Source organism: Malurus melanocephalus, unplaced genomic scaffold, assembly GCF_030028575.1.
Source record: "Malurus melanocephalus ecotype Western Australia unplaced genomic scaffold, MMel_1.1 scaffold_690, whole genome shotgun sequence".
Taxonomy (NCBI): Eukaryota; Metazoa; Chordata; class Aves; order Passeriformes; family Maluridae; genus Malurus; species Malurus melanocephalus.
In genome coordinates, this window is record NW_026623922.1 from 20,716 (window position 1) to 41,387 (window position 20,672).

Sequence of the window (20,672 nt, forward strand, 5' to 3'; positions counted from 1 at the left end):
AAGTAGTTTCTCTAGATGTTGGCTTTTCTCATTTCAGAAAGCAAATCTTTTTAAGGTGCACTGTGTATACTGTAGCAGTGTACTCTGCTTTGTAGCTGATCAGAGAGAAATGTAGTTTCTTGTGATGTACATTAAATGAAACAAGTTCATGTTACTATTTAAATAATTTTTCCCCCCTCATTTCTTCAGAGTTCGTTTAAGTCCTGCAGCTCGCAACATTATGGAGACACATGGACTAGATCCAATCAATGTTACACCTACTGGGCCTCGAGGAATCTTCACTAAAGAGTATGTAGATCATTTGGTAAACCTACAACTTTTGATGCTAGAGTAATCTCCATTAGATTAAAGTTTGGTTCTTAAAAAAGCCATGTCTTTGTTGCATTTTTTGCTATGGATGGGCTTAGTTAAATGTTAAAAGCCTGTTGAAAAGACAGAGAGAATGGGTTAGGAAATATTTGAAGAAGTCTTTAATTAGAAAAAACTCAAAACATGTATTGGTGGTCTTCAGGTCTTAAGTGTGTGGTACTGCTGTCACATTTCCTGCAGCTCAGCCTAGTGCAGATTATTGCCTTCTGAGCACCACTGTTAGCTACCACTGTGGATCTCAAGAATTTTGCTACCCAAGATGCATACAGAGCCTAAATAAAATATGAGCGACCTGTTTTCTTCAACTCCTTTTCTTTGGGGAGTTTGGATATTTTGCTTTTTTWGCTGGAGTTCAGTTCTGAAACCTGTCAGGATTTCATTTTTACCCATTTTTTGTTAGGTTGGGGAGAGCAATGAAATAAGAAATTCCATCATTCTGTTTTTTTCTCATTTTCTTTTTTTTCTCTCTATTATGTAAAGAAAGTTTTTTTACAAAGCTGTGGTTTGTTATGATCAGGCTTCTAGTAGTTTATTATACCTTTTGAGTGTTCCAATGTAATGATTGGCACTCAAGCCTTTGAGTGAGGAAGTTATGTGTAAAAAACATGGTAGGTCCACTGCATTTAGCCTTGAAATGATGTATTCTCTTCACATGAGCATGTGTTATTGAAAGTGAGAATTTTGGCAGAAATAAATAGTTTTGTTCTCAGTAGAAATATTCCTTTTGACAAATGGCATCATTCACTTACACAGACTTTGCTGGCTGCTGTTATTTTAGTTCCACACAAAGGCAACCAGGGCCAGGTCAGTGCAATTTGGAACTGAAGGCAGAAAAGCAGCAGACAGTTTTTGAAAGCTTTTCTTTCCTTATGATCTTTGGCTGAGTTGAGATGTAATAAGGAATTTAATAGAAAGAATATGCTATGTAACAACTAATAAGCAGAGAGAGTTCTTTCTTAATTAKGTAAGTGTAATGGTAATTTATGGTGTGTAATGAGGCTATAGCAGGTGGAAACCCTCTAGGACTTTAAGTTAATGAATTAGCATTTCCTAGTTGTCATGGAGCTCTAGCAAAAATTTTTCTGTAGTTATGAGAATTAGCTATCATTTCTTTTTAGAACTGYTTTTTTCATGCAAAAGATTTGATTTTGAAATGTCAATTTAGGATGAAGAATGTCTAGGGTTTTCTAGCCATTCTTTTGAAATGGAGTTAATCTTTCAGATGCCTACAGACTCTGCTATCATATTCAGTTTGAAATGAAGTGTGTGCATTTTTTTATAGAGAGCTGCTACAGATATTCAGGGAAATACTTCCTTTGCTGCACTCACCAGAGAAACAAAGATAGTGAGTTACATAAGCAAGCAAGATTCTTTCCCCTAACTTTCTATCTTTAAATTCAATTCAATGTAAAATTTGTAACAGTAGTAGGAACTTCCACTCTCCTGGCATCCTGTCATGATCTATTCCCTTAGTAAGCCAATACTTTATTTATCTGTATGCTTTTATTTATTTATATTTCTCTCATATGTCTGTTCAAGGTTGAATTACTGTTGTCTTTTTCCTGCCTGTTTGTTGTTGTTGGTTTTCTGTGTGATTTTTTATTTTTATGTGGTTATGCAGCAGTAGACTTTTTAAAATTATTTCTAAGTAATACTCTCTTATATCATTTAATATCATTTTCTTCAAAAGTGTCTTAGAAAATTGGTGTGCCAGTACGAAGTAACTCCCAAATTCTGTCAAAGATTGTATCATCTTTCTACTCATCAGCTCAGACACTTTTTGGGAGAGCTATATTAAAATGGATTGTTTCAGCTACTACTGCCCTTTTCCGATTCTATTTAATGGTGGCTTACATTTTTTAATGGATTTACAAATGCAGCCATGAAAAGGCTGGTTACTGAGAACTATRTTTTTCTGAGGCCGTGTTCCTCCCAGCTGTTGTTAAGTTAGTGTGTCTTGGGATCTCTGAACTGCTTAGGCATTTTCAGCATGCAGAGAAAGCACAACACACACATGTAATGCTGTATTTCTGGAGGTTAAGTTCATGTGCATGTGTGGAGTACAGAGTGCCCGTGGGATCTCTGCTGTGTGCAATTTGTCTGCTGCCATGAGTGAGGAAGGAGTTCCTTCTGTAATGTTGATAGTCCAATAAGTCTGATACCTCGAAGTTTCTGATGTGCTCTGAAGTTCTGATTCTCTGCTCACCATTTTCCTTCTTCCAGGAAATCTGTGAATTGAATAAACAGGTGTAAACATGTGAAAAGGGAACATGAAACGTGTGAAAAGGGTTGGGCACAACTTAGTAACTGCCACCAAAGGAAGCTTGTGTCAATCCACACATCTCTTGTTGCACCACTGGATCCTCAGTGGTTCTTAGGTGTCTGCATGACCTAACTTGTCCATATCAAGAAAAGTATATGCTCCATTTACTTGCACCATTCTCTGCATTTTGGCTAACATGAAGTGAGAAGACTACACACTTCTGTAGCAGTGGTAAATGGAAATGTAGCAGAGTTGCTAGTCTGCATATTTCTAATAATAACAGTTTGGTAACGCATATTTTTACTTAATAAGTGTTTACCAAGCTCTCATTTCTTTTCTGCAAAGCAGGCTACTCTTCCATGTTTGTTACCTCTTCTCTCTCTCTGTGTTACTGTCCTGTGTTGATAGACATTTATAGAGTTGTTGGAAAGAGGTGAACAGCTCTTCCTTTTCCAGTTCTAATTAAATATCTATTTACCTGATTTGTACTTAAACCTGTTTAATTTTATTTGCTTTGATGCCTTTTCTAACTCTGCTTATTATCAGGCTTGCAGTGTTGCAAGCCTGAGATTCATAACATTGCTCAACCTGTTTTTCTTGATCAGTTAAATCATGTGGATTTGGTGGGGGGAAAGTGTTTATATGAATGCTTAATAAATATATACAAATTTTGATTTTTATATGTGTCTTTTGTATAATACAAATAAGTTTCAAAAGGTCTTGAGTGAGTCTTTTAATCTAAAAATAAGATTAATTTTGGCAATGCATTTTTCAGCTAACACACTGAAAACCACCAAAACCATATGGTCTCTCTTACGACTGCCAAGTGAAAACCCTTAACCAGTTTTTGCTGGCTTCTAATATATTACCAAAAAACTTGCATTATACTATGTATTACCAAAAAACTTGCATTATACCATGTATTACCAAAAAACTTGCATTATACCATGTAATTGCTTTTTATGTCTCAAATTGTGATGGTAGGGAATGATTTTAATTCTGTGAAATCTGATTTTTTCCCTTATATAGTAGGTGTGTTAAATACTAAACRATTTTGAAACAAATTTTGGCTAGCATGTTAATTTGGGAAAACAATAACTTTTAATTAGGAAAAAATTTATCTTGAGCTCATTCACTTTTTTGTTTCCTGTATCGTTTGTTGAACTATGTGTTGAAGGTAAGAATAAATTGAAGTCAGCAATTGTAGAAGGCATTATGTAGAGATTTTCAATTTTCAATTCTTGTTGCTTGAGTGCTACTTTTTAGAAAGAACTAAGAATGCATAATGTTCTGAGATTTTGTTCTTTCCATAAAAATTTCATAACAAACTCTTGGCTCTCACTCAAGAATAGTCTCTCAAGCAGTAATGTACTGAAATTAGATAGCTTTGTTTGGTATTTATGTCTTGTGTTTCAAAACCATAGTAGGGTTGATTTTTAATTTAACTTCCTCTGCCAATTTGTGGAATAAAACCTTTGTGTACATGCTGTATCTCCATGAAGTGATAGAGATTTATCTGGGATATGTGATGCAGGATTTTGTTAGCAGATCTGGAGCATAGAGAGAGGGATCTGCAGGAGATGTACAGCTCATTTGCCTTGCAGTTGGCAGTGGTGGTGCAAATGCAGTTATTCCTGTTTAGCCTCTTAGGTGCTGATCTTCAGCTTGTTGCTCTATGAATGCAGTGCACCTAGAGGAGACATAGAGCAGTGACTTAGTGATGGGAATCATTCATGTCTGTCACACTGTGCCCACAACAGGGAGATTTTCTGATGGTAGCTGTTACAGTGTAAAATCCTGTGTATTCATGCCCTTTTATTCATRTAAGTTAATGCGAATTTACTAAAAAGATACCACAAAGGCAACACAAAATTAGTATCATTTAATAATAATCACCTTCGTAACGTTTGGTTTGACAACAGAAATTTAAATGTACAGAAGTGGCTAATTAAATAGAATAAGTGATGGAATAGTAATACTTAGGGAATTGTTAAATAGTTTCTTTGTTGTCAATATTTCATTGTGTTTAATCACCAGGGATGCTCTCAAACTTCTGCAAGAGAAGCAGAAAGGTAAACCCAGTGAATTGAAACCTGGGATTTCTCCAGCTCCTGCTGCAGTGCCTTCTCCTTCAATAGCAACAGCTGTGACTTCTCCTTATCCAAGGCCAGCAATTCCACCAGTTTCTACTCCAGGACAGCCTGCTGCACTGGTAACACCTCTGCTAAGATTTCAGCATTTCTAGAGCTCAACAGTGCAATAACTACTTAAGTAGCTCTGAGATTTCTAGATCTGGTRAAAGGAAGGAAACTAAAGCCACCCAGATGTCAAGCTCAGTCAYGTGCAGTTTTTAGTATGTTTCAGTGATTCTAAGATAATGTAATTAAAACTGTGAAATGCTTGAAATTATGGTCTGCACACTATTTTGTGTAGCTTGCAAATTGAAGTGATGAAAAAATTTGTATTGGCARGCCTTGGAGAAACTAGAAGGATAATATATTTTTACTGTACTTGATTGGTTTGCTTGATTGGTTTGCAAGATGTAAATGTCCATTAATGAGTTGTCGAGAAGTGAGGAAGGAAAAGGCTTCTTGGTGGTTGTCTTGGAGAGTAATTTTGCAAACTCTAGAACCTAAATAAGTTTCTATTTTAAATTGAAATGTTAGAAATACCAGAAGTTGGTTTTTTTTAAAGAATAAACGCTCTTGCTGAAATACACATTAGTAGAAATTGGAAAACTTTTGTGAAAAACATTTTCTGGTTTTAGAACTAAAYGTGATGTATCTTTTTAGGCTGAAGTTTACAATGTAGCTCCAATTCATAATATTCAGAAAATGCTGCCTTTTTTTTTCCACTGTACAAAGAACAGAAGCTCAGACATAGATCCATTACAGAATAAAGCATTTCTATGATTGCACCAGAACATACATATTGCAATTTATTGTCTCTATGATTATTGAATATGTACTAAGGATTCTATGAATGTTCAAGGGATATGTGCTAAAGATTAAGTATAGAAAATAATGTATTACAAAGTCATTTATTCTTTCTGTAGTCACTAATATTTTAAGAGATTTCTTGCAAGTTGACTTRCTTCTAGGAAGAAGTTGGCCATTGTAACATTATTGTACATATCTGGAAGGAGAGAGAAAAATAACAGAAAGATGCAATATAGTCTGTCCTAAGGAACTACTCAGGGAACTGAGAAAACAGTATCTTACTGAGGAAATGTTCTATAATAATTTAAATGGAACAAAGCATAATCTGAGCAATATGCCAAGTCTGTAAAATGGAATAGTGCATATATGCTCTGGCTGAAAATTAATGCCTCAATACTTGTTTGGGGGCTTTTTTGAAAAAGGGTTAATTCTATACTGTTAAATGGAACTATTCTGTAAAACTTGTTATGTCACTTCCCAGTTAATAGGAGTAGACTAGAATACTCAATGTCTTTAGTCATACTAATTTCAGTAGTTGGAATGTATCACTTTTGGATACCTAGGGGTTAGTTGAAATGGGCAGGAGTCACTGATGATAATGCACAAATGCTGGAGTACTGTTTCAGCAAAGTATGTTTGCCCTCCTGATATTTAATATGCAGCATGTGATTKCTTTCAGGGCACTTTCACAGAAATCCCAGCTAGCAACATCCGAAGAGTTATTGCTAAGAGATTAACAGAGTCTAAAACTACCATACCTCATGCATATGCTGCTGCTGACTGTGCCATTGATGCTGTTTTGAAATTAAGGAAAGAATTGGCCAAAGGTTAGTAGTCTGATTTACTTTAACATGTGGTAATACTAATGTGATTATACTAATGTATAATTTGTCTTGTTTACATCAACTTCCCCAGAAGGTGTAGATTTTCTATGGGCYGACCACTATGCATTCAAATTTTTTTGTCAGTATTCGGTATGTTGGGCTTAAGCTGTAGTTCCTGACAATTATTGAATTGGACAACTTGTCAGGATACAAGGAAGACTGAGGTGTTACTTTGCCGACTAACACAGCACTTTGAAGTCTCATTTTCCACAATGTTCAGGCTGCATAAGCAATTAGTGAAGTGCTGTTTGGTGCTGGAGACATGCAGACATGATCCTCATAGACTGGTACTAAGTCTGTGACTTGGATGAAAAAATCTGAAGGCCTGTTATTTTATAAAGTGAAGAAACAGTGGGGTGGTTTCTCCTGCTATCCTTTTTTTTTTTTTAAAGACCAAAGATTAATGCTAAAGGCATAAGACATTCATGGGAGGATGTGCCTGTCTGCACAAGCAAAAGGTACATAAGCAATTTCAGGGGGACTCTTTTTAGTGTTGTTCAGCTAGTCCTTTTTTTCTGGTACTATTTATGTTGTTTGTTCTCAAYAGTTCAGCTTTGAGATGTTTATCCTCATTACTCATTATCACAAGAATGAAAAATGAATAATAATAGGTCTAAGACACTTTAAGTGTTGATTTAAAGCTTCATCATTGCTGTCATGATTTGAAATTGAAAACTTACAGTTTCAAATGGTAGCTTGCCAAATCCATGTGAAATCTGCATTCAGAATAACATAGTAGGATAGTTTTAATTTACATTTTTATTGCTGTACTGATTGAGAAACTGAGGCCAACTGTTCAGTACTGGTGACTAGGCCATGCTTGTTTATCTGTTTGTGTGGTCTTAAATTCTACTGATATATTTAGAGCTTTTAGATCATGGTACAGGAGCTACTTCTGGAGTTTTGAATGACTAATTTTTAATACAACAGTACCCAGGTCATCKTTCTACCTTATTTTTTTTTCTAATGATATCTTATTTGCAAGTTAATGCCAAAGACATTTTATGATGCTGGTATTTTATTTAAACGGCAGCAGTTGATAGGGAATGAACCAAAAATTGTCTTAGGAGTACTAACTTGAAATTTTTCACACMTCTTTTGCTGCTGTGGATTCTTAGTGAGCATTTTCTCTAAATGTAGAGGTGGAAAAGCCATATGTTTTTGCATGAAATTGAATTGCAGAGGTTGTCTTGGTAGATTTTTGTGTTCTGTGATGGAAATTACGGTATTTTTTACTGCTATAAACTTCAGTGATGTAGGGTAAAATATTATCAGACATGGATCATTTAACTGTACTCCTGCTCTCTTACTGGACAGTGACATTTTTGTTTAGGGTTAGGAATGTATTTTGTAAATGGAAACCAGTGTATAATGATGACCAAGATGCACGTTTGTCTGATGTGAAATTCTGTCAGTGCAGCATAGTAATTGCAAATTCCATTATGTTATGTTGGAATGCTGTCTCTCCTCTTATACATAGATTACTAATCATGGCAAATGTTGCAGGCCAGTTGTGTGGTAAGTGGATACTTGGTTYGTTCCTCTAAATTTGTGATGACTTAAGAATGTTCCATTTGATATAATTATCTATAAATAATTTTCCCTTGCAAAAATATTTCTAAAGGTATATGTGTTACATACCATAAACCAGATTTGAAAATTAAGCAGTTTTGCTGCTTGATCTGTTYGGCTGACAGCACTGATGAGAGTAAGAGAATAATGAAATTTTCTTTAATTGGGAGAATGGCGAGTTTAGTATTATATAAGTATCATGCATTTTGGGGTAATCTTGTGGTATAATCTGCATTGTATCTATTACCCTTGCTTCTGCTGTCACTCTTGATTTTAGCTATCAGTTTCAGTCTCCTGAAACTCTCCTGAGTGTCTCTGTGTGAGATTTTTTTATGATGATACACCATTTGTCCCAAGAGGGAGAAAAGTTTTCTAGCTTTTAGTACTGGAGTCTGAAGAWCAGTGACTTTCTGGCAATGCTTCAAAGAAGTAAATCTGCTGAATCACTGGAATCTTGTCATCACACAAATGCTGATAAACAAATCCTATGAACAATACTGTTGGTTGTCCTTTTTTTTTACTTTTTCTGTTTCTTTTTKCAGATGACATTAAAGTATCTGTAAATGATTTTATTATCAAGGCAACTGCAGTTACTCTGAAGGTAAGCSAATAATTGACTTAAAAAATATTTTAATAGTAAACTGCCAAGGAGACAAGGAAAGTATTTTGTGAGTTTATGTGGAGATATTAATGTGATCATARTAAAGCTGGTAATTCTGTATTGCTTATTGTCACGGTTTTTTAGGTTTCCAGGTAAACTTCTCTTCACTGTCTGTGCTGTGAACTGTAAAAATGAGAACTTTTTCATAAAAGTCCATTTGCTGCAGTGGATCCACAACATCTGCAAATCACAGTAGTTGCTTTGTCAGCAGACTAAAGCAATTGTCAAGATCGTCCATCTATTCTTTGTTGCATCATATTTCTTTTAGTTATAAGCAAACATTTATCTAAGTCTTATATCAACCTTTTATTACCTCAGGTATTTTCTGATGGTATAGTCAGTGATACCTGCTTCAAAATAAAAATTCTTCTGGCAACTAGCYTTTGCTCATTGCTAGGCATTCTTATTGCCTGGATACCTCACAACAATATAAAAACGTTRGAAAAGATGTGAGAGCTGTTTTTCTCATTTGTGAGGATAATTTTAATTATTTAAAAGTTGAGGAAGAAAGTTATTTTTAAGTCAGGGGACTATTCCTATTGCCATGGATGTATGGAATTGAAAGAACAATGGACTACAAAAGACTTAACCAATTTCTAGCTGAACATGTGCTAAATATTAATTTGTAATTCTAAGAGGTATAGATTAATGGATAATTGCAATTTGGACAGAAAATAGACAGGATTCTAGGCAGTTTCATAAGCAAGTGTCTGAGAGAAGTTTGAAGCATCCGTTAGAGTGGAAGAAACACTGCAAGTTAAAACCAAAAACAAAAGGAGGAGGAACTAAGTATGTATGCTGTGTTTTTGTTAGATGTATACATAGCAAGAAGCTTCTTTTACTGGTGTAATGAAACCTAATATGAGGAAATGGTGATATCCAAAATTTACCATGAATTGTTGTGAGTATTGGGTAACAGATCTCTGCACCAGAGAGCAGGTGAAAGGAACTGGAGACAGAGAGCAAGAGGTTTTGTCTTCTGAGGGGGTTGTTAGTTTGAGAAGGATTATGGCAATATTGTGTTGATATGGAAGAAATTAATGAAATTCTTCTGTTTCAGAAATCTATGTTAGTATTTGTTGGACTATTAAAATAATGCATTTTAAAAAATATCCCAACAGATTTAATTTGGTATATCAGAAAACAAGCTCACGTCTCAGCTACTTTCTGTCAGTGTTTCGTAAAAGATGTGCTCTACTGCTCAAAAAAAACTCTAAAATAGTTCCACCTGCAACTCCCCATGCTGAAATTGGGAACTAAAACWTCCAGGTTGATATCCTCAAGTGGTTGGACTTAGTAACAGTAGCTCCTATAGCAGCTGTCCTTTAAAAATAAACCTTTCATTGCTGAAGTGACAAATTCTGTCCCTACCATCTCTTTTGAATCCTTTGTATAGAGACATAATTTCACAGCACCCACTTGAGGGCATCTTAAACTGTGTGAACCGTGGGACATCCATAAGTTTATTTAGCTTGTAAAGAAGAATACTACATACTTATTTTTTCTSTCTCTTWTTTCTTTTTTTTACACTGYACATTATGGTGTTGAAGAATAGGAACTGAGTGTACTGTCACACTACTTCCTAGGAGTGCAGTTACTTTAGAGCGATAGCAGAGTCACTTTTGGTAATGTGTCTCTCCCACAGTTTTTTCTGGAATGCCTTCTTCATTTCATTAAACTCAAAAAACTAAATGAATTTATCAGTAAATATCTCAATTTTAACAAAGTCCACCCACAAGAAAAAAACAGATACATTTAAGGAGAACTTCTGAATAACAGTGAGTGTATCTGCAGCATATTTTATTTGTTGAGAGTCAKGCTTGAGACACCAGTGGAAAACAGCACGTTGTGTAGTAGGATGTGCATTTCCATGCTTTTAAATTCTACATCCCATGATTTATTTTGTGGGAGAAATTGCACTGATTTGAAGCTTTACATGCTGGGCCATCATAAGGTGGTATCAGCGAAGGAATTTGTAGTCATTTGCTATTTTTTCTTTTGCAGCACCGAAAAGCTTCTGTCTATCCTGCCTTTTTCAGCTTCTGGGGCATACATTCATGCTTTTTGATGAAGTAAATATAAACAAAATCAGTGSAAGTGAATTAATTTGGTGAATGCCYRTATGTAGCTATGTGTCTTACAGGAATTTCCTTTTTCTTAATAACTGWTTGCACTGTTATGCTTCTAACAGCTGTCTTTTATTGTCTGTCTGTGTTTTTTAGCAAATGCCAGATGTGAATGCAACGTGGGATGGGGAAGTCAGCAGGCGGCTGCAGTCCATTGACATCTCCATTGCTGTGGCAACGGACCGAGGTCTCATTACGCCAATCATAAAAGATGTTGCTGCCAAGGGAATACAGGAAATTGCTGCCTCTGCAAAGGTAGGTCTGAAATGTGCAGCAGGCTGAGGAACAGAGCAGCTGGATCGTTTTCTGTAGCAGAAAATGTAGCGTGACCCASATACACATCAGTAGTAATTGAGGCAGTGGATCTAAAACAGTTCCAGCATTACTTATACTTCAGAATTCTTACTAATTTTGCAACTCTTTTTTCTAATTAATAATAATGTAGTTATCAAGTTATTTCATTGAATGGTGACTACATGTTAGAAAAATAARCATGTACAGACTTCTGCCATTTAATATAATTGTATTTCTTCAATCCTTACAAAAAAGCTACTGAATGCTAATTTCTTTAGTACTTACAGCCTTGGGGTTTGAGATTTTGGGTTTTTTTGGTGATTTTTCCCTTTCCCAGAAATTTTCTTGTGTCTGTCTATTTTACTCTCTTTGCAATTATTTTATGAAACGTATTTCTATSTGTATTTTTTTTCAATATGGAGCTCAATTAAGGATGTAACTTTAAACTCCTCAGACTAATGAGCAGTATTTTGCATAGACCAGGTGCCAGTCAGAGTGACCTATGGCAGTTGCTGGCAGATAAAGGAGTGATTTTGGCAGGCAAAGGTACAATGAATGATGAAATGTCCCAACATAGTCCTTTTTTTGTCATTTAACGAGGGCGGATCAAAGGCCTACAGCATGTGGGGAATGCAGTGAAAGTAGCTCCTAGGGTGTAAAACTGTCCCCAAACTAGACACCACTGCACTTCGTAAATTCTTGCCTTTTGGGAAAAGCYATAGAAGTCATAATAACCTGTGTTGACAGAGGGGAACAAGCAACAAAGTTGTAGCAGAAAAAGGTGTGTCATGCCGCAAAACGATTAATGGTTTTGGATTTAAATCTTTATGATTTAAAAATTTTTTTAGTCCATATTGCTTGCTTTATGCTGTGTTGTGAAAAYAGTTCCTTTCACAAGTAGTCAGTTGAGGAGGAAGGTCTGCTGAGGTTGTTGTGGGGTTAATGATAGAATGACAGGAAGAAAAGCATTCTTAAATGTTGTGCTTTCATTATCATCCCCAATACCTGTATTACTGTAGTATTGCAAACCTCTGTTACCAAAGACCAATGTCCTGCAGTTCCCGTGATGAAAATGCAGATTTTTGTTGTGTTCAGTGGGGCCATGGTAGAGAGCATTTCCCCTTGGCTTTCAAATGAAATGTGTGTAGCACAGGTCACACTGCTCCCTCTAATAGACACGGGGTCACATAGGATTGCACACATAGGTGTCCACACCAACATCATTTTGCTTTTCAACTTCATCAAATTACTGAAATAAATACATACCTGACATGCACACRGGGAGACAACAGACTGTAACTGCAGCTGCTTCTTTATCAGTCTCCCTGTAGTTTGGCAGGCACTTTCTTTGTGTAATTGCTTATATATCCCCTTCTGCTGCATGTTAAAATTAACTTCTTTCCAGGTCATGTGCATCCTGGTACCATATTTTCATCATTCAAATAATGCAATTGCACAAATGCATCACGCTTATATTGACCCTGTTGTGTGAATGCTGTTCCTGTGGCTATTGTCTTCTGGTTCACTAATTACACAGAGATGAATAAGCCTAAATTAAAAGCCTAAATTAAAGCTCACTGTATCCTTGACACACTTATTATGATTTTTAAAGTTTTGTACAACTTTGTGATCTTATCTTGGAACATAGTAAGAACTTCTTGGGCTGTATTTGAACATCTCTTCTGTTGATTTTAGAAGAAAAGTCTCTCAAATGAAATGGAGATCATAGAAGGAGTGGCCTTAAAGGCACTCTTCAAAAGGTAGTTGAATATTTGGGAGAAATGTATTCATTCAATCTGTAGGAAGTTCTGAAATAGTATATGTCAGTTTCTTTAAATAAATATGTTAGGAATAAGGTGAATTTATCACATGAGAATATCTCATCACCAGTATTCTGGTAGACAGTCTAAAAACAYCAGGGAGAATGGTCGTTCCATTGTAAAACTGGCACAATATTTGTCAGGTGAGAGAACAGCTTTTACTGAACAGCCAGAGTTGGTGGGAAAATGAAGTTTTGTGTCCTAGTCTCTGCCAAATCATTGCAAATACAAGTGTTGCTGGGGTGCTTCCCTAATTGCAAATCCAGATCTGACTTTTGCTGCCTTAATGTCTGTATGGTACTTTAAATATCTTACTGAAATAAAAAGAATTAGTCTATGACAACACATTAATTTCTTTCTTTTCTATGCCTGTTTTATTCTTTCATTTTCTTTAGGCTCTAGCAAAGAAGGCTAGAGATGGAAAGCTGTTACCAGAAGAGTACCAGGGAGGATCTTTTAGGTAAAATTCTAGCAGTCTTTTAATACATGCAGCATAGATTTAGAACTGTGTTATTCTCAGCTATTCCACTGTTTTTTAATGCATTGTTTTTAAAATATTGCTCCATTTTGGATGAAACTCCATGTGATGATTCTGAGGACCAAACCTAGACTGTCTTTTKTCAGGGGGAAGCAATTACCTTTGTACAGGTTCATTTCATCTGTACTTGGCACTGGYGAGGCTACACCTTGAGTCCTGTGTTCAGTTTTGGGCCTCTCTCCACAAAAAAGACATTGAGGCACTGCAGTGTGTCCAGAGAAGGGCAATGGGACTGGAGAAGGGTCTGGAGCACAAGTCCTGTGAGGAACTGGGATTGTTCAGCCTGGAGAAAAAGAGGCTCAAGGGGGACCTTATCACTCTCTACTCTTTCTGGCTGAAAGGGGTGTAGTTGTAGTGAGGTGTGGGTTGGTCTCTTCTCTCAGGTAATGAGTAACAGGAGGAGAGGAAATGGCTTCAAGTTGCACCAGGGGAARTTTAAATTGAATGTTAGGAAAAGTCCTTCATCAAACGGRTTGTCRAGCATTGGARYAGGTTGCCCAGGGAAGTGTTGAGTTGCCATCCCTGTAAGTGTCCAGTTACTTCCCTTGACMTGYTGGCCACACCATTTTTGGTGCAGCCCAGGATRTGGTTTGATTCCTGAGCRRCAAGTGYRCACTGCTSCCTCAGGACCTRCTTTTCATCCACCAGCACCCCCAAGTCCATCTCAGCAAGGCTGCTCTCAACCTGTTCATSCCCCAGCCTGTGTTGGTATTGGGGGTTGCTCTGGCCCAKGTGCAGCACCTTGCACTTGGCTTTGCTGAGTCTCATAAGGTTCCCATGGGCCCAATTCTTGATCTTGTCCAGGTCCCTCTGGATGGCTTCCTATTCTCAGGTTTGTCAGCAGCACCACTCAGCATGGTGTCATTTGTGGATCTGTACTTCATCCCTTTGTCTGTGCTGAAGACATGAAATTGGCTTGGTCCCACTAKGGACCCATGAGGGACACAATTTGTCACTGATGTCCATCAACAGGTTGCCCAGAGAGGTGATGGATGCCCCATCCCATTCAAGATCAGATTGGATGGGGCTCTAAGCAGCCTGATCTAACTGAAGATGTCCCTGCTTATTGCAGGGGAAGCTGCACTGGATGATCTTTAAAGATCCCTTCCAGCCCAAACAATTCCATGATTCTGTACCGTTTACTCATTTTTCCACTCTTTGCTGTAACTATAACCAAAAAGGAGACACTGGGCCAGCTTTCTCCATAGACAGCCTGTCACAAAAGACTTCAAGCTTTTCCCATTATACCACTTCACAGGTGGTGACATGGACAGAAATGTTTGAGGAAGAAAGGCACAATGATGGTTCCATGTGCCTGAGCAATACCTGGATGCCCAAATTTTATCAATTAGTGAATACCAGCAGCCTTTGTAACTTGCAGCTGTGAGGTTCAGTTTAAAAGACATTTGGCTTGGAACAGGGGCAGGCAAAATATTTTAAAGATATTGCTTTGCTGGCCTMCTTTCTGCCTTTTGTGTGTGCAGTTCAAGAATATATTGCTATAAAAAAATGGGACTTAAAAAAAGGTGCATTATTTTTAATTGCAAAAATTCCAAACCCTTGAGAGTCTGAATRTGTTAAACTGAAAACAGTTCGGATCTATTTTTAACTCAATGGGTTTTTGCCTTGGAGGGAATTTAAATCATAGTAGTCATTGAATATAGATTATATCTTCTAGGGAATATGTAATTTCTGATGTTACTGAAACTYTTTTCTATTTCATTCAGTATCTCCAATCTGGGCATGTTTGGCATCAGTGATTTCACAGCAGTCATAAACCCTCCCCAGGCCTGCATCCTCGCTGTGGGCCGAGCAAGACCAGAGCTCAAGATTGTGGAAGATGAAGAAGGGAATGGGAAACTTGAACAGCATCAACTCATGACAGTGACTCTTTCGAGTGATGGTCGAGTGGTGGATGATGAACTGGCTTCAAAGTTTCTGGAGACCTTGAAAGCCAATATAGAGAATCCAATACGACTGGCCTTATGTTAAACTTGGTGAAGATTGCTTCCTGTTTTGWCAACATAGATAACTGTTATATACTTAGGGTTGTTCTTCTGTATAGAGGAGTAAATAGCTGGAGACGGACAGTTACAAATATTTAATTTATGAATTAATGTGAAATGCTCATACTTTTAATCTTCTAAACCAGGTTTTGTACTGTAAAGCTAAAAGACTGTAAAGTTTGAGATATCACATTTCTTTAAACACGTACTACCAATTGCACATGTTTGCATAGGAAAGTCAATCTTATCTGTAAAAAAACTGAATAAAACTTTATGAAATATGAAAGGGAATAATAGAATAATTTGGGTTGGAAGGGACCTTTAAAGGTCATCTAGTCCAGCTTCTCCTGCAATGAGCAGGGACATCWGAGCCCCATCCACCCTGACCTTGAATGTTTCCAGGGATGGGGGATCTTCTGCCTCCCTGGGCAACCTATTCCTATGTTCACAACCCTCATTGTAAAAACCATCTTATATCTAGTTTGAACCTGCCTGCTTTCAKTTTAAAACCTCACCCCTTGTCCTATTGCAACAGGTCCTGCTAAAAGGTTTGTTCCCATCTTTCTTAGAAGCCTCCTTTAAGTATTGAGAAAACCACCAGTTAATTGTGCAAGCAGTGTTCTCATAGAGGTCCCAGTATGAAAGGTCAAATTTTGCACACTGAGTATTTGGTATATGGTTTATGCTGYTCTTTGCATGGATGGAATGTAGATGTAAGTAGAAAGTTTGATCATCAATGTGTATTGAAATGTAACTTGAAGGCTCGAGTGCAGTGGCCTGAAATTTAAATTAGCAGAATTAGATTGTWATCTTTCTTACATGTAAGTATGGAAGCACATATTGCATGTGAATGTTATTAARTACCTCTGTTTACAGGACCTCATGAGAATATAAATTGTCAATAGAATTATGGGAATTTGTCTTACTCTGGTTTGTGCAAGTCCTTTTTCTTAATRATTCGTAGGAATTAATTATGGCAGCAAGAAAACCTTTCCTTAATACTGAGTTGAGAATTTTTGCTAAGTGAGTTTGCTTCTTTAGTTTTTGRTATCATAAATTTAATAAACTATTAATCTGATTGTAGGGAGAGATTTTGATTTTACCACATTTAGTTTACTGTGCAGTAATGGACATAGTCATTCTGTATTTCCAGGAGTTTGTTAGTGATAAACCATTTTAAAGACTGGGTCCTGCAGATTAATTTGCCATTTGAAATGGCTAACTTTCATTTTTTTCCGAAATTGTTTGTAAACCTCGTTTTACTGTGGAAAAAAAAAAAAAAAGATGGATTTATATATTGACCATTAGGTACAAGGAGCTCTCATTATTTGCTGAATCTGCTCTGCCCAAGAGATTGTGCAGGCAAACTAAATCTGATGTCCTGCTTTTCACTTTAGCACGTGTTGCTGCAGTGGTGCWGTGTGTTCCCCAGCATCCCTAGGTCGTGCTCCCAGGGGTGAGGGCTGTGTGGGTTCTCTGTGCCCCTCTGGTTCTGCATGGGGTGCATTCCTTCGTGCTTTCCCAGCACTCGGAGCCACTGGAAGGCGCTGTTGCTCGTAAGTATGGGCTGTGTGTCCCCTCTCTYGGTGTGAGTGCTCGCATCCATTGTGCTGTCCCAGCAGGCGAGGCAGCTTCTCCAGGTTMAATAAACCTTTGCAACTTTGGAACTGGGCAAGGCTGAATTCTAATTTCTTTACACCCACTGCTTGCCAGCATTGTCATTTGGGATGGATGTGTGAAGGAATGTGTGATGTCTATGAAGGAAATGTGTGGAATTCAGACATGTGATAGCAGTCAGATCTCCTTAATTCAGAGGAAATGTACCCTTTGACAACATCTACCACTTAAGCAGAAGTGAGGCAACAAATACATGCCCATACAGATTAAAATTAACCGTCAGTATCTTCTTGTTTTGGGATAAGGACAATGGGCAAGATGGCCAGAATGTGAATAATTTGTAATGGGTATGCTTACTTTTGAAGGAAATYGGCCTCAAAGTAAAATTTTCACAGATAAAACACAGAAAGCTAAATTTTTCATTCTTTCAAATGTCTTCTGCCAGCCTATTCTTTACATACGAAAGCAAGAAACACAATGAAGACATCCACTTTCCTGAGTAATTAAAAAAAATGTAAAAATGAAGGAGTATTTTAATATCTAGTGGAAATGTGTGCCTTTAGGATACTTACTATCTTTGTCTCATTTCCCATTGCAGGAGGCATGATTGGAAATAAAAAAAGATAGCTATTCTGGGCTTTGTRGTTGTTGTCAAATCTTGAAGTCTGTGTCACACTTTAATCCCTAATTTCAGTGTCACAATATTTGACTTTTGGGTTTTTTGTTTTTTTCCCTGCAATGTGCTCCTTACAAAATAAGATTTCTGTATTTTTTTATTCCTGCTTGAGGCTGTATTCTGCACCTCAAGGTACAGTTCTAGGCACACTGCTGACTCATATGCAGTGATGTTCTATTCTGCTTGTCCCTAAAATGTTGAAGGCATAGAGAGCAGATTCCTCTAAGCCAGTGTAGCAGTTATGCCGATAATAGATTAAACAGGAAAAAACCTGATAAGCTGAAAGTATCTTTCAGCATGTTCRTAGTTAAGCATAAGTTTTAAACTTCCAACCTCTTGGGATTTCTTTCTTTGTAGTCATGCTTGAGCAAAGCAGGAGGATGTTCAYGGTAGCCTGCTAGAGATGTGTAGAAACATGTTCCAAGAAACAGAGGAACTTAGGATTTGGGTGGAATCACGTGTTGATTAAACTGGGGTGAAAATCGCTGGAGGCTTGATGGGCTGCTTTGCATGTTTACAAAATCTGCCTGAGCTGTATCAGTGAGAAACCATCACTGTTTGCTTGAACTCAGTTTGTGCTCCTTYGCTTTTACGTCAATTTTGTTTTAACTTGTAGGTGTCATGAGAGATATTAAGTCAGATACAATAACCATACTGTTCTTCCCTCTCTCCATAATAGTGGCCCTACCTGTCAAGTTAAACATTTGTGTCATTATGAGAAAATAACTAGCTGGAAAATGAYAGACTTTTCTGTTTGTTCAGTACCTGAAATACTGTAAGTAAAATGATTCATGCTGTGTTAATGAATACCACTATTTACCTCCTTAAAAGATTAGAGAACATGAGGAGGTTCCCTGTTATACTTTGGAAGTTTCTCTTGTGGCTTAGACCTAGATAGGAAGAAGGCTGTGAACATTTTTATTTCTGCTCACTGTTGTATGAACTATATAGTGAATTGTTAGAGCAGCAGATGTCTCCTGCACTTTAATGATTTGTGCATTGTCTACATAATGTTTGTTACACCACACTRTTCACTTCACAGGGATCCAAGCAATTGAACTTTGCAGGATACTCTCTACTGACCTAGCCATCAATTAATTCCTGCTTCAGCTACCTATTTTAAGAAAATAATTRTGCTTCATTTTGCAGCTTTGGTACACTTCTAATTTCTTCTCTGCCGAATAAATTATAAGCTTGCATATCCATGGAGGCCGTTTGCTTGTGCAGACGCTTATACTTGCTGTGTCATGTCTCAGTCTGCATTAGCAGTGTGCACTGACTTTCTGGAGGTTTCAGCAGACAGCAACATGCTGTTTCCTCCTCCTTGCCTGCAGAATAGGAACTGCAAAAGATCCCAGGGCTGATCAGGAAAAGAATTCTTCTTACACTCTTCCAAAGTTTGAAACTTCTGGCTTGCAGCATGAATTTCAACCAGACATTCTGGGTGCAATATGCTGACTTGCTCATTCTAGGATACTAGGCAAGAATTCTAGAGCCCCTTTACTATTTACTTTATAGTACAGGCAATGCACAGATTCAAGTGAAAGTAACAGTCCATTTTCCCCCACTCCAAGAGTATTTAGAGAGAGAACTAATTTACAGTCACTGTGCAGTCAATTCAGGAGTTAATTGGTTSCACATAGAGAAATAAATGTATTGACACCTTGCATTTCCCTGTTGACAAATGTAGAAGAATTACAGTGTTTTCAGGTAGGTTTGGAGTCTTTCCTCTGTCCATTAATATTTTGAACTTGCTAACTATCACAGTCTTCAAAGCAGGTGGCGTCAAGCTCATAACGAGGGCTAACAATTCTGAGTGACTTCCAGTCTGAAGCAGAAGAAACATTTTGGGATTTGCCAACTTATCCTTAACAATGTTCTMAGGGACCTCCTTGGCTGCTATCCATAAATTCTCTGACAGCTGCTGACAGAGGCCACAAACAGGGGATCTAGGCCCTCTTGCTGAAAAAGGATAATACTAATAGAAGAAGAGTAATTATTGAAATTTACCTATCAGGGCTGTCTCAATTATTATTCACATAGCTTAAATTTAAAGTGTGGTCTGAGCTGAGAGAGGCACTTCAGCCAAAGGCTAAATTTCAGCAGTTACAGGAAGACATCATTAATTTTGAAGACAATACCTGTTGTGGAGGGTAGAAAAGATGGAAGTCAAAAGTGAGTATCCTTTTTCACCTGTACTTGAACAGGTTCTTTGTATAGTGTTATAGCAATTTTATTCATTATCAAGGAATGCCTTAAAGTATAAGCAAATGGTCTCTATGTCATTGTCGTAGGCAAACTCTGAATGAAATAGTACTTCAAAACTCTAATGTTCCATAATGCATTTAGAAGAGAATTTTACTTCTTGGACCTCCCTTTAAAGGAAATGTGTGATTTCCATGTGTGTGTGGGCCCACGTACAATCTCTGTATGGGCAGAGAGGACTGGTAAAGGCCATCTGCTGCTATTTCTACCATGTTTATCAAAACCTTTCAGATTCAGGGCACGGGAGGAACAGGAGCAGGCTTCTGAGTTCCCCTGCTGAGACTCTGCTTTAATGCTCATGTGTCAGTGTGTGTGTACAGGTACAACACTGGGGGAGGCCTGAGAGAAACCTGCCCTGATTACGTTTGAAGAGGGTAATTGCAACAGCGCGTCTGTTGCTCAAACATGAGTGATGAGACAGGTGCAGTGATGGCTGGGGGCAAATACTCTTGGCTAAGAGATGCCCTGGAGAACCTGTGAAGCAATCTCTGTGTGAGAAGGCAGCCTTCCCTTGTGCCTACCTCATCACAGAATTATGGGGGCTGCGGAGGCAGAAAGAGTTTCTTGTGTTAGAATGATTTGTTCAATGCACTTGAAGAGGTTTTAAACTTTTTTTTTTTTTTTTTTTTTTTTTTTTTTTTT

At 37.4% G+C, this 20,672-nt stretch overlaps 1 protein-coding gene across 2 annotated transcripts in view; it reads left to right on the top strand.

Moving 5' to 3' along the window:
• PDHX (pyruvate dehydrogenase complex component X) overlaps positions 1-20,672 on the top strand; it is a 41,303-nt gene that overhangs the window by 16,937 nt on the left and 3,694 nt on the right. Inside the window, exons 5-11 of one of the 2 annotated variants that reach the window (XM_057384171.1) lie at positions 190-288; positions 4,670-4,844; positions 6,251-6,398; positions 8,570-8,628; positions 10,911-11,069; positions 13,324-13,388; positions 16,870-17,028. In XM_057384171.1, the coding sequence (XP_057240154.1) occupies positions 190-288; positions 4,670-4,844; positions 6,251-6,398; positions 8,570-8,628; positions 10,911-11,069; positions 13,324-13,388; positions 16,870-17,028 (864 nt within the window). The other variant, XM_057384170.1, reaches the window with a different exon arrangement.